At 34.0% G+C, this 15,850-nt stretch overlaps 1 protein-coding gene across 1 annotated transcript in view; it reads left to right on the plus strand.

The window, feature by feature from the left end:
- Window positions 1–15,850, plus strand: part of TTC28 (tetratricopeptide repeat domain 28) — a 951,873-nt gene that overhangs the window by 692,491 nt on the left and 243,532 nt on the right. Inside the window, exon 7 of the mRNA XM_053702081.1 lies at window positions 13,727–15,068. Coding sequence (XP_053558056.1) covers window positions 13,727–15,068 — 1,342 coding nt within the window. The remainder of the gene's footprint in view (window positions 1–13,726; window positions 15,069–15,850) is intronic.

The following is a 15,850-nucleotide window of genomic DNA, read 5'->3' on the forward strand; positions in this document are numbered from 1 at the left end:
ATTCTGGGTAAGAATATGCAAATTAGATATATATTGTAGTGATTTTTGTATTTGCTGCACTTTCCCTATTAGGGGACCACTGTGTGTTAACACAGTATTTGAAGCAAAAAGCCTGATTTTGCATATCTAATTTGCATATCTTACCCAGAATCCTCTTGTGCATTGGTAACAACGTATATGGAGTTTTACTGGGTAAAGGCAAGCGGGGATACTTGCCTAGATGTGCTAATTGCCTGTGCAATAATTTCTATTGATTTACTTTTACGATATGGAGGATTTTAATCATATTCTTTTATCTCCACCGTAATTTTAATTAATCTTCATAGAGATATAGATAGATATAGGTACTAAAGAAGAGGATTGAATATCCTCGAAACATCAATAAAAAGTTATTGTGCATTTGTGAAAATCCTGTGAATGTTGCTTTTGCATGTTTATTGGATACAAGCTTAGCACCTAGGTGGATATCCCCCGGAAGGTGGATTTACTAATTGTCCCAGTTAAAGGAAGAATGGAACAATCTATATAATAAAAATATAATGCAATTATTATTATTTTTTACTAGATGTAATTCAACATTTTATAGTACAATCCCAAGTTGTTTAATATCTTTTTTACACATTTTATTCATCAACTTGTATGGTGAAGAAAATGAAAGGTGTAATTTAATTCACAATAATGTATTTTTAGAGAAATATGAAATTATAGTTGATTATGATGGCAGATATTTAATTATCTCAGGTCAATTAAATACACTTGCAATTACATTAGTGAGTATTTATTTCCTAATTGAAGGGCAAAAAGCTTTTATTAATATTCTTTCCTCAAAATTGACATAATCTTCTCCATGATTATGTAATGTTTTGTGAAGATTCAAATTGATATATAGAATTAATTCCAGATAGTCCAGGAAAGTGCTCTTTGGTTGAAGCAACATAATTAAAGCAATCTATCACAAATTTCAATGTTATATAATGATTTCTCATAAATTAATGGATATTATTCCATCTCATCTCAGTTTTAAGAAATTCATTGTAATTTTGTTTATCTAGGTTTCAACTATTAATTTGTACATAAGATTTGGCTAAATATAGTTATATTTATATAAAGTTATATTAATGCAATTCATTGTATAAATATTGATATTTTACTTGCATTTTTACTACATCACACATTTGATAAAAATTATTTGTTTTAGTCTCAAACAATAGTATGGTTTAGAGGACATTAGTACATATGATTATGTTACAGGTTTATTTAGTAAGATAAGTAAGAAAGTAGATGAGGTTGAAAGAAGATAGAAGTCCATTGAGTTCAACCTTTACAGATCCTACTTGATTTACAATAAAGATGCTGACAACTGAACTTACATTAAACAATTAGAATACTTGATTTCAGACAAGCAATCATTTCCCTAAATAATGTTTTTAGCCAGAAATGTATCTAATTTATTATTACATTGATTTAAGGTGCTGCTGATCACTACCTCCTTAGGCAAGGGGTTCAACAATTTGACTGCTCTTACTGTGAAAAAGCATTTATGTTGCTGGAGATTTAGGTTAGTAAGTCAAGTACATAATTCAGTTTTTTTCTGTTTATTAAGGTTTCAGATAATGGCCCCTATTTATCAAGGTCTGGCGGACCTGATCCGACAGTGCGGATCAGGTCCGCCAGACCTCGCGGAATACGGCGAGCAATACTCTTGCCGTATTCAGCATTGCACCAGCAGCTCACAAGAGCTGCTGGTGCAACGCCGCCCCCTGCAGACTCGCGGCCAATAGGCCGCCAGCAGGGGGGTGTCAATACGATCGGGTTGATTTCCGGCAATGTCTGTCCGCCTGCTCAGAGCAGACGGACAGGTTATGGAGCAGAGGTCTTTGTGACCGCTGCTTCATAACTGCTGTTTCTGGCGAACCTGCAGGCTCGCGAGAAACACGGGGCATCAAGCTCCATTTGGAGCTTGATAAATATGCCCCAATGAGACAAATATAGGAGAACTGACTAGGAAGGACAATAACTGCTTTTAAATTGGTCTATATATTTTTTTTTTTTTAAAACAAACAGTACGCTCCTGCTAAATACAAATATTTAGGAGGTTAAGGGAATTTTACAACACAAGTGTTATGTAGCCCCAGAATAGTTAGCTATGTTGTAAAGGGATAGTAAAGTCAAATTGCATGATTCAGCTAGATCATGCAATTTTAAAACATTTTTCAATTCAATTCTATTTTTAAATGTACTCTTTTCTTTTGGTATCCTTTGTTGATAACAATATGTATATAGCCTTCACTATTGGGAACAAGCTGATGATTGGTGGCATGTTTGTCTCTTGTAATTTGCTCACTAGCTTCTGGTCTTGGAGCTTTTTAATAATCTGATTAGTGCGTACACACCATTGCTTGCTAAAAAGGCCTTTTTAACAGCACATTTAGGCACATTTTCTGGGGCTATATACCCCCAGAATTGTTTGCACTTGAGTTCCCGCATCATCTGGGCAGTCTGAGGGCCAAATTTGAACATTTTCAGGTGGGGATTTGATGGTTTTAGATTTTTCTGGGTGAAACCATGGCAAATATGGTTCTTAATTAAAGCAATAATGGGTAGCAGGTCTATCTCACATATTTCAGGAGGATTAGGAAATTTGTCAATGCAATCTATAAACTATGTTGTAAAAAGGGTGGATACAATCAATATTTAAAAAAATATATATTTTTTAATTTAAATCAGATTAGGATTTTTTTGAAATAATATGCTTTTTCAGGAAAAATCTATCTAAAGATAGTTTCTATTTAAGATACATGATAATTTAAAGGTTATTCATCCTGAAATATAGATTAGTTTTAAAGTATATAGCAATATGTTGTATATTGATGGCTGTAATGTTTATATTTTTTGGTAAATTATTTCCATTAATCTGTTCACAATATCATGGTCTCATAGTGGTTTCTGTCAGATTATTTTGGGCAATTTTTCTATCTAGAAGATATTATCACATATTGTTGGTTTTGTAGTTTTTAAAACTGCTAATTTGTATCTGCAGAAGTAACATGCCCCTTATTCACAGCAAAAAATGTTATAAAATAAACATAGAGTTGAGAAATAGACCTTAAAGGGACATAATTATGAAAGAAAACCTTTCAGTTTCAGATAGAACATAACATTTTCAGATTTAATTCTATTATTAAATTTGCTTCAATCTCTTGGTTTTATTTGTTGAAGGAGAGCAATGCCGCACTGGGGCATAGCTGAACACATTGGGTAAGATAGGTGCAAGCAGCTATCTCACAGTAGCGCATTGCTTCTAAGCCTACCTGTGTATTCTTTTCAATAATGGATACCAAGAGAAAGAAGTAAATTAGAAAAGAGAAGTACATTAGAAAATTGTTAAAATCTGCATGTTCTTTCTGAATCATGAAAGTTTCATTTTTACTTTAATCTCCCTTTTAATGTCATTGCTCTCCTGCAGATCTAAGTACACAGAATTAATCCATACTTTCAAGAAACTCACTGAATAGAAGATTATCCGCACAAGGACCTAAGTGTGAGGAAGGGGGAGGGGAAGCATTAAAAGTGAAATATAATGTTATTGTTTTAGTTAAATAAAACTATTTAAGTTGTTATAAAAAAGGTAATGTTTTTTTTTTCTTTAGTTAAATAAAACTATTTAAAATTATATTATTAAGGTAATCATTATTTTTCTTCATCCAATAAAGTACAGCTAAAAAGTGGATCAAATATGAATGATTAACGTATTAAACTGGAGATAGTTCATCTCCCAATAATTTAATTCCTTTCAATGATCTACTGAACCAGTAATGGTCTGATATAACCGAAAAATAATCTTAAAAGTTATTATTCTAAAAAAATGTATTATTCAAAATGATTCTAAAAAATCAATTTAAATCAGTCTTATTGGCTAGTGATTAAAATTGTGATTTAAATAATGATTTAAATCAATTTGATTTCAATCAAATCCACCTTGGTTGTAAATGGCTGCCACTGTTTTTGTGTAAACTGAGTTCTTAACATGCAATATGAAAGATAACTAGAGTAGGCAATAATATATTGTGCAATTATATAATACATAGTTATTATTCAAAGCTACATTTTATATTGCACTTTAAAAATGTATTTAAACATTACATTATTGGAAAGTGAACAGTATGGGGCATATTTTTCTAAAGACCGCTGCTCCATAACCTGTCCGCAGCCCCTGCTAGCGGCTGATTGGCCGCAAATCTGCAGGGGGCGGTATGCTTTCGGCATTTATTGATGTGCAGCGGACATGATCCGCAATATCGGATCATGTCCGCTCGCACAATAATAAATAGGCCCCTATGTATTGAAATGAAGAAAAAAAAAACTACAAGCCAAATAGCAGAAAATGAAAAAGTAATTTAACATACAAGTAAGACATTTTGTGAAATTTAGTAGAGACACAATATATATTTATTTTATTTTATTTGAAACAAAGTTTATAAAGAGATATTAGAAATAAATCTATTCATGTGAAGAATATTGATTCAGGAACACACTTGCCATTTACTTGCGTTGGTCTTTTTGTAAAATCTTAGTACTATTTATATTTCTTCTGACAGGAGAAAAAGATGCTGCTATGAACCATAAACAATAGAAATCAATATGAGGAAAACTGTCATTGTTTTAATAATATTTATTTTGGCGATTTTTTTCATAATTCAACAATAAAAAATAATACCCCCAGAAAATGTGCAAGAATGGTTTAAGTCAATTATTTTGTAACAAAGCAAGACAAATTACATATAAACAAATTATTATGTGAGGACTGATTTATCAAGCACTGAGTAATACATTTTTGGGTTTTACACAACATTACCATCATAGTGATTAGATGATAGATAGATAGATAGATAGATAGATAGATAGATTTAGGGCTTGATGATGTAAACATCGCCTGCTCAAAGCTACTTTTTCTCGCCAACTCTCGCAGGGCTGTCCCTGTGGAATGATCGTAAAAAAAGGGCAGGCCCTGCGAGTGGCGAGATGGCTCCTATTGAAAGTATTTGAACTTGCTGGATAGGGACATTAAAATCCTGCAGCCAATATAACTCACATTATGTTGCTTTCTGCATAGAGCATCTTACAGTTGCCTATATTTTCGTATATATGTGTTTTTCTATTAGGATTATAAGTATATTGAGTGTTTTGAGATCTGCAGTGTGAAAATCTTTATAGAATTACGCTGGGATTAGAGAGACATTGTCAAATATGCCCATGTTTAACCCATGTTCATCCCATTTTACGAAAAAACAACAATTACGCTTTGCATTTTGTATTTATAAGTACAAATTTTTGTGTGTTTTTTGCACATCCAGTGCACTAAAATTACGATTTATTACACTGTGCATATTTAATTAAATTTATTCCTGTGTAAATTACACACAAATTTTACATTTTTTGTTAAAATACGATTTTTGGTGAAGAATTTTGTTACGATTTTTGATGCTCTTTAATAATACAATTTTTCCCTGCTTATTTTTGTGTGATTGGGTCAAATATTTGTTTTGTATGATGATTAAAATACAAATTTTGTTGTGCACATTTCATATGTAAATGCAGTATAAGCCCCTTAGCGAGACACCCTGTTTTCAGAGTAAAAATTGGGTTTAGATCATTCCACCAGGGAAATAGAAGGACTGACGAGCATTCTTTTTTATAATCTCGCCAGCCCAGAGAGCTTTTAATTATCGAGCCCTTATTCTCAAGGTAATATTTAAGGTAAAGTGGTCCTTTAAAAGGACTCTGCAGTCAAATTGTACTATACAATTTATACAAAAGAGCAAAGTTTAAACAAGGTTAACTTTTAGTCTTAAAAAAATAATAAAAGGTAATGCTGTTTAAATGGACATTCCCGTTAACATAGATGAATTATGTCTTTGAATAGAAACATATTTGCAATATGCATGCATTTTCAAAAATGCTTCTAGTAAAAATGATCACTGTTTTTAGTGTTAACATTTTTTTCTGCATGTGCATGTGATCCATAACTAGATATTCTCAATTTTCCAGCATTTTAAATACTGCAGCAGCTCAGAAAGCCAGTGGGGCTTGTATCATGTCAGAAGTTAACAAATTGAGTTATTACAATATGGTAAATCATTTTAGGCTATTATCAATGTTTCTCATTCTCTTGGTATCTTTTGTTGAAAAGCAGGACATACCTGCTCATTTCTGGAGCACTATATGGCAGCAGTTTTTCAAGAATGTTATCCATTTGCAAGCGCATTAGATGACAGCACTATATCCTGCATGTAGTGCTCCAGATCCCTACCTAGGTATCTCTAAAACAACAGAATGTCATGCGAACAAAGCAAATTTTATAATAGAAGTAAATTGGAAAAAATTTTTTGAAATGGTATGCTCTGTGTGAATCGTAAAATAAAATATTTGGGTTTCATATACCTTTAAGCTAAAATGAGCTAATATTTTTTTTGCTCAATGTTTGTTGCACAAATGTGTATTAAATCAATTTATTATGGTAAATGGTGCTATAAATATGTGCTTCAGATAGCTTAGGTAACATTTATAAATAACAGAAAATGTAATGATATTGCAAAGCCCGTTCCCTGGGAAAAATTTCTGTGGAGACAACTTTTTATAGGAAATACCACAATGGAGAACGGCAGAAGATGCAATGCCCAGTCTAGCCCAGATAGATTTTATGTGTTACATTTGTGTATTCCAAGGTGTACACAAAAACACGCGTTATGTAGAATCCGTTTGAGAAAAATTGTAAAACCTGTAAAGCAATATGCAATAAAATATTAGACTGAACAGGTCTAAAATCTTTATTATTATTATTATCAGGTATTTGTAGAGTGCCAACAGATTCCGCAGTGCTGATGTATGCTTTATATTCCCAACGCCATTGTACTAGTTATTCAGGGTTTGCAACCACCCTATATTGCAAGTGAAATATTTAAACTATATCAAAAAGTCAATATTTTGACTCATGAAAAACATTTGCATTTTTTATATTTTGAAACCTGTCCTCAGTCCTCCCCAACAGGGCAGTTTTTAAGGATTACCTTGGAAGAGAGCAGGTAAAATCACCATGTTTACTAATCAGTTGATTATTTTACATGTGCTCTAGTTCAGATATCCTCAAAATGTGGCCTGTTAGGGAGGTCTGAAAACAAGTTTGAAAACCAGTGAGAGAGCATGGAATTCAAACAACTTTCTTATTTGTTGAAGAGAATACTTAGGTGGGCTTAGGAGCAGTAATGCACTACTGGGAGTGAGCTGCTAATTGTAGGCTGCTATGTTTCTTGTTACAGCGTTCACCTGATGTGTTTAGCTGAGCTAGCTCCCAGTTGTGCATTACTGCTACTTCAACAAAGGATACTAAGAGAATGAAGCACACTTGATAACAGAAAGTTTTAATATTTTTTGGCCAAAATATAAGCAGCAGTGGGGGGGGGGGGGGGGTGAAGAGGGGACCTTGAAAACTCAGGGGCCCCAAAATTTCTAGTGGCAGCCCTGAGTTTAGAGGGGGGTTTCGTTTAGAGGGAGATTAGGTGTTAGTTTATTTCTAGTTTGCATTGAGAGGTGGTGGTTTGGGCCTTAATCTCCATACCTGTATGTGAGCTGATTAGGTGATTATTGTTAGAAAGTATTTATTAGGCCTTAATCTCCTAACCACCCCTCATACCTGTATGAGGGTTGATTTGGTGATTATTGTTAGTTAGTGTTTATAAGGCCTTAATCTCCTAACCACTCATCATACCTGTATGTGGGTTGATTAGGTGATTATTGTTAGAAAGTATTTATTAGGCCTCAATCTCCTAACCACCCCTCATACCTGTATGGGGGTTGATTAGGTGATTATTGTTAGAAAGTATTTATTAGGCCTTAATCTCCTAACCACCCCTCATACCTGTATGGGGGTTGATTAGGTGATTATTGTTAGTTAGTATTTATTAGGCCTTAATCTCCTAACCACCCCTCATACCTGTATGGGGGTTGATTAGGTGATTATTGTTAATTAGTATTTATTAGGCCTTAATCTCCTAACCACCCCTCATACCTGTATGGGGGTTGATTAGGTGATTATTGTTAGAAAGTATTTATTAGGCCTTAATCTCCTAACCACCCCTCATACCTGTATGGGGGTTGATTAGGTGATTATTGTTAGTTAGTATTTATTAGGCCTTAATCTCCTAACCACCCCTCATACCTGTATGGGGGTTGATTAGGTGATTATTGTTAATTAGTATTTATTAGGCCTTAATCTCCTAACCACCTCTCATACCTGTATGGGGGTTGATTAGGTGATTATTGTTAGTTAGTATTTATTTGGCCTTAATCTCCTAAACCACCCATCATACCTGTATGGGGGTTGATTAGGTGATTAGGTAAGGAAAGCTTATTTTTTAAATATATATTTTATGTATGCATATTCTTTTAACTATTGTTTATAAAATAATATGCATTTATTTTTTCATGTTGTATATTTTATTTTAAAAATAAATATATATTTTAAAATGTATATTCATGTTACAAAAGGCATTAGTATTAAAAAAAAAATGTATTACATAACAGGCGTGCACTTACGTAATACTTATAATGCAACTGTGCTTTATAACATAAATATCTATTTTAAAAATATATTTATTTTTTATAATGAATGCATCAAGCAAGAATATCTACATTTTAATTTATATATCCAATACTTAAACTAATATGAATTATACAAAACTATGCATTTTATTTCAAAGAGTGTAGATATAATGTAATCCGACCTTGCATTGATATTCAATATTTTAACAGTTATGCATGTATATTGCGTAATTATATAAGTATTGCATATATATTAAAATGTATATGTTAGCTTGTTGTGTTTATTAGTGATAACATAGCTATATATGTTAAAGGGACAGTCTACACCAGAATTTTTATTGTTTTAAAAGCTAGATAATCCCTTTATTACCCATTTCCCAGTTTTGCATAACCAACACAGTTATAATAATATACTTTTAACCTCTGTGATTATCTTGTATCTAAGCCTCTGCAAACTGCCCCTTTTTTCAGTTCTTTTGACAGACTTGCAGTCTAGCCAATTAGTGCCTGCTCACAGATAACTTCTCGTGCACGAGCACAGTGTTATCTATATGAAATACGTGAACTAACACCCTCTAGTGGTGAAAAACTGTTAAAATGCAATCTGAAAGAGGTGGGCTTCAAGGTCTAAGAAATTAGCATATGAACCTCCTAGGTTAAGTTTTCAAATAAGAATACAGAGAACAAAGCAAAATTGGTGATAAAAGTAAATTGGAAAATAGTTTAAAATTGCATGCTCTATCTGAATCATGAAAGTTTATTTTGGCCTAGACTGTCCCTTTAATATATATGTATGTTAGTCAGTAACATTAAATTATATTTTTACATAATAGACTTTTAGAGCTAATACTCGGATCTTTATATCTATTCTATAAGAAAGTTAGAAGACAGATTATTGAGAAGCCAGATAATACATTTATATACATGTATACATCTAGTAATAAAAAATAATAAGTCAGAAGTGAAAATTTGGTAAAAATGAGATTTGTCAGGCCATTCATTAATACCATAGGCACTATATAAAGAAGACACCTTATTAACCTCTGTAGAATTCACTCCAAGTATAGACAGACTAACAGAGGGATTTCAACCAAAAGGAAATTATCACAGAAAATAAACTAAGCATATTCACCTACAAATTGGCAAATCTCCTAGTCATGATAATAGAAACAGCAGTTATTCCAAGACAGGGAATAGATGAAGACTTCAGAGGGAGCACACTCATTACTGTGTGTTGGCAGATTTTTTTCTTACACTTTCCTTGCTATATTCCCTGTTCCGCTGCCATTTTACGACAGGAAATGGATTGAGCTGGTCATGCAGGAGAACACATATATCCAACTGTTTATATGGCCTTGAGCAAAATACATTTCTTTAAACTTTGTGAAGTTTCTAGGGAAATTTGTTCTGGGTGGACGTAGTGAAAAAGTTACAATAAGATTTTTTTCTTTGATACTTCAACATATTAAAGGGACATGAAAGTCAAATTTAAACTTTCCTGAAGTAATGTACTGCTGTTATCAAATATATTTTGTCTTCTTGGTATCCTTTGTTGAAAGGCTCAGTAGCATCAAAGCACTCCTAGGAGCTAACTGTGGATTGGTGGCTGTGTACATATGTTTCTTGTCATTGGCTGACCAATTGTTCTTGACTAGGTGCCGGAGAATTTTAATTTTTGCAGTTATATGTCCATTTAAATGCACATAAAAATAACTAGTCAGCTGGAAAAAAAAATCTATGTTTTGAATAATTGCTCTCTGATTCAATTTTTAGGCATCACATTAATTTAAAAGATACATAGATCAAATGAAAAAGGATATAGGTAAATTAGCACAAGTGTAAGCTCCGTATAGAACCCTTCTGTCCCAGTCTGCATCTCCTTCCTTGTGTTTATTTATTGCCCCTTCTGCATAGCTCTGATGAATCTCTTGGCACATTACAAATATATTAATACTACTAATACTAATAATTATTATTATTATTATCTGCAAAAGGAGCTGCTAATAAGTAACTGATCCTTCCGTATCATGTGTGGGTCCAGTATGGGCTATGATACAAGATTTGTTACTTTTATTTTAGTGCATTACTTTAAGGGACATGATACTCAAAATCTTTTGCTGTTTCATCTGAAAGAGAACGTTTAAAAATTTATGAAGGTGCTTTGTTGTTGTTGTTGTTGTTTTTTAAATAAATAAATACATAAATAAAAATGGATGGTTCTGTATTGAATAAACCTTCTTTTTATGGTAGTTGTCCCTATCAGCCGGGGAGCCAAAGAGTACACTGAACATTGCACTTCCTGTTAATTTAAAGGGAAATAAAACCCTTTTTTTTTTTGTTTTATGATTCAGATAGCGCATACACATTTAAATAATTTACGTCTATTATCAATTTTGCTTCATTCTCCTGGTATCCTTTATTGTAGGAGCAGCCATGCATTACTTGAAGATAGCTAAACTCATTGCAAAGTCAAAGAGGTATATATGTGCAGCCACCAATCAGCAGCTAGCTCCCACTTCCTGGGCATTCCTATGTGTGCTTTTCAACAAAGGATACCAAGAGAACAAAGCAAATTAGATAATAGAAGTAAATTGGAAAGTTGTTTAACACTGTTTGCTCTATCTAAATCATGATAGAAAATGTTTGTGTTTAATATCCATTTTGACTCTAAATGAAGACATTTTTACCTGATCCTTTTCATGCAATAAATATAAATAACTATCACCTAGATTACGAGTTTTGAGCGCTATAGTAAAAGTAAAGAATCAATAAAAGTTGCGTTATTTAACCCCCTATAGCGCTGCCATTACAAGTTAAAAAAAAAAACAGCTTGCGCAGGCGATAGGGAGATTTTGATCTCTATACCGCACCAAAAACAAGCAGTGTTTTGACGTGCTCGTGCACGCTTTCCCCATACACATCAATGGGGAGAGCCAGCAAAAAAAGTCTTAACACCTGTGATCATGGAAACAAAAGCTCCATAACGCAGCCCCATTGATGACTATGGGGAAAAAGAAAATACAGTTTAAACCTAACACCCTAACATAAACCCTGAGTCTAAACACCCCTAATCTGCTGCCCCTGACATCGCCGAAGCCTGCCTACAGTTAACCCCTAATCTATCGCTCCCAATATCGCCGCCGCCTAAGTAAAATTATTAACCCCTAATGTGCCACTCCCGATATTGCCGCCACTATACTAAAGTTATTAACCCCTTTTCCGCCGCACCCCAACATCGCTGCAACTATATTAAAGTTATTAACCCCTATTCCGCCACACCCCAACATTGCCGCAACTAAATAAAGTTATTAACCCCTAAACCTCTGGCCTCCCACATCACTACCATTAAATACGCCTATTAACCCCTAAACCGCCAGCCCCCCACATCGCAATAACCTAAATTTAACTATATTAACCCCTAACGTAACCCTAATCCTAACCCTAACTTTATTTATTTTAACTAGGTAGACTAGTTAGTAAATTGTTATTAACTATTTACTAACTACCTAGTTAAAATAAATACAAACTTATCTCTGAAATAAAAATAAAACCTAAGCTAGCTACAATGTAACTACTAGTTATATTGTAGCTAGCTTAGGTTTTATTTCACAGGTAAGTTTGTATTTAGTTTTAAATAGGAATTATTTAGTTAATAATTGTAAGTTTAATTTAGCTCTATTTTAATTAGGTTAAAGTTAGGGGGTGTTAGGGTTAGGGTTACATTAGGGTTAGGGGTTAATAGTTTAATTTAGGTTGTTGCGATGTGGGGGGCTGGCGGTTTAGGAGTTAATAGGTTTATTTAGTTAATAATTGTAAGTTTAATTTAGCACTATTTTAATTATGTTAAAGTTAGGGGTGTTAGGGTTAGAGTTATGTTAGGGTTAGGTTTAGGGGTTACTAGTTTAAATTAGTTTATTGCGACGTGAGGGGTTAATAGTTTAATTTATTATATTTTGTTGTGGGGGGCTTTCGGTTATAGTGGCAGTGGTGTAGGGCTTAATAACTTTAGTATAGTGTTTGCGATGCGGGAGGGCGGCGGTTTAGGGGTAAATAACTTTAGTATAGTGGTAACGATGTTGGAGAGCGGCGGAATAGGGGTTAATAAATTTTATTAATGGTGGTGATATCGGGAGCGGCAGATTAGGGGTTAATACATTTATTATAGTATTTGGGCCTTGATTTAGGGGTTAATAGGTTGTTTTTGGGTGTTAGTGTACTTTGTAACACATTAGTTATGAGTTTTATGTTACAGCTTTGTAGTGTAACACTCATAACTACTGACTTTAGATGGCGTTATGGATCTTGTGGTTTTAGGCTGTATTGCTCACTTTTTAGCCTTACTGCAAAACTCGTAATACCAGCGGTATTGGAACTCCATGAAAAAACGTCATTTTCACGATTGCGGGACTGACGTTGCGTTACAGGCTAAAAGGCTTGCGGTACACCTATACCGACAAGACTGTTTAACACACTGAAAATACCATATTTTCAGCGTTAAGAGACAAACGCACAAACTTGTAATCTAGGTGTATATATATATACTGTATACACAAACACACACATTTTTTAACTGCTGCTATTTTATATTCAAAGTAGAAAATGTTAGTAATAGTAGTAATGTTCCTTTAAAAATCTACACTGAACCCTTTTTCATTTATTTTTTAAGCACCTTCTTAATATTATGCTGTGTGTTCTTGATATTAGCACTGATTTAGAGTATAATCATTTCTGATTTTGCTAGAGAATTGTAAATGGGCTATATCCTCTGACTTTAATTAGCATTTCTAGCCTTCTCTCTGCTGTATGTTTTTGGCTGAGAATACAAATGTATTCAATACTGTGACTAGCGCGGGCTACCGCCTGACGGACACAATTTCAGGGTATGTACATGCTAAATAAATAAAAGACTACAATGCAATATAGCACTGGATGAAATTGTATTCAAAACTAAGTATCTAGAAGAAGCAGAGCAGAGTAAGACAAATGGTTCTTCTAGGACATGTTTCAGGGGAGCTATAAAAAGATCATTTACACATTTTCCCTGCATATAATAACTATGTCACAAATGATTTCTCCTGTAATTAAATATGCTAAGTTAATATCAATATTTTGTTACTTTCCATTCCAGGAATAATTCATCAGATGAAAGGAGATTTTGATACTGCATTAAAACTGCATAAAACTCACCTTACCATTGCCCAAGAATTAAATGATTATGCAGCCCAGGGCAGGGCGTATGGCAACATGGGTAATGCATACAATGCACTTGGAATGTATGATCAGGCAGTTAAATATCATCGTCAGGAACTGCAGATTTCTATGGAGGTCAATGACAGAGCCTCTCAAGCCTCCACACACGGAAACTTAGCTGTAGCTTACCAGGCTCTGGGTGCACATGACAGAGCTTTGCAGCACTACCAAAACCATCTCAACATTGCTCGGGAACTTCGAGACATCCAAAGTGAAGCTCGTGCACTTGGCAATCTTGGGAATTTCCATTGTTCTCGGGCTGAATATACACAAGCGGTACCATTTTATGAACAGTACCTGAGGATATCTCCGGATCTTCAAGATATGGAAGCTGAAGGGAAAGTATGTCATAATTTAGGTTACGCCCACTTCTGCCTTGGCAACTACCAGGAAGCTGTAAAGTATTATGAGCAGGATCTTGCTATAGCCAAGGACCTCCATGATAAACTTAGCCAAGCCAAGGCTTATTGCAACTTGGGTCTAGCATTTAAGTCATTAATGAACTATAATAAAGCAGAAGATTGCCAGAAATATCTTTTATCTTTGGCACAATCCTTAAATAATTCTCAAGCAAAGTTCCGTGCGCTCGGAAACCTGGGGGATATTTTTGTCTCTAAGAAAGATATAAATGGTGCAATAAAATTTTACGAGCAGCAGTTGAGTTTAGCCCATCAAGTCAAAGACAGACGACTAGAGGCCAGTGCTTATGCTGCTTTAGGTAGCGCCTACAGAATGATACAAAAATATGACAAAGCATTGGGATATCACACACAGGAACTGGAAGTTTTCCAGGAATTAAATGAATTGCCAGGTGAATGTAGAGCACATGGGCATCTGGCAGCTGTCTATATGTCGCTGGAGAAGTACACAATGGCTTTTAAGTGCTATGAGGAACAACTTGAACTTGGGCAAAAGTTAAAAGATCCTAGTATAGAAGCTCAAGTATACGGTAACATGGGTATCACCAAAATGAACATGAGTGTAATGGAGGAAGCCATTGGCTATTTTGAACAACAGTTAGCAATGTTGCAACAACTGAATGGAAATGATTCTATACTGGACAGAGGCCGTGCATATGGTAATTTAGGAGATTGTTATGAAGCACTTGGTGATTATGAGGAAGCAATAAAATATTATGAACAGTATTTATCTGTAGCACAGAGTTTAAATCGCCTCCAGGATCAGTCAAAGGCATATCGGGGTCTTGGAAATGGGCACAGGTAAGGCTTTTTCAACTTAAATTATGCAGAATAAGATAATAAGACAAAGTCTATATTTACAGTAAAGATATTGTTTGACATTATCTAAAATACTAAATTACATTGCATTTGGTATTTTTTTTTTCCTTCATCAACCTACTCTATGTAGACTTAAAGAGACATATTAATGCAAAAAATAAAATAAATACAATTTCTAGTTTGTTAGATCATGTCATTTTTTTCATTTATGGCCTAGCTAATTATGCATTTAACACCCATAAATTCCTTTAAAAAAAAAAATATTCTAATGGAAAACGTGACGTGCTCTATTTCCCCAGCAAGTAAATGCTGGTAACTTGACTCCTGCACCTGACTGGCTTATTTGCAATCTGCAAGGGTTAAATGCATGCACAGCAAGGGTAAGGTATACAGAAATGACAAGCTCTAATGAATAAGAGAGTGTAATTATTTCATAAAAATGTCCAGTTAAAGTGTATTTGTTTGCTAATTCATCTATTTATACCAGTTCTTTGGCCTACTAAACTATTATCATTGGATCCTGGGGGTAGTATGTGATTCAGATAACAAGCTTACTTGGTGGCATGGCTGATCATCTGTGACTTACATAGAAAAATTCTGCACACTATCACCAATGTTAATGCCTAAAACTCTTTTCTGTAAGCAAAAGACTACAGGCTCTTGCAAAATGATTATTAGCCAGGGAGGACGGTATCCTTCCTCCTGCTGGATCCTGCAGAGAAGGCAGAGATTTATTTCTTAACAATTTTTTATTCACAAATGAA

The sequence above is a fragment of the Bombina bombina genome, chromosome 2, assembly GCF_027579735.1.
Source record: "Bombina bombina isolate aBomBom1 chromosome 2, aBomBom1.pri, whole genome shotgun sequence".
NCBI classification, from domain to species: Eukaryota; Metazoa; Chordata; class Amphibia; order Anura; family Bombinatoridae; genus Bombina; species Bombina bombina.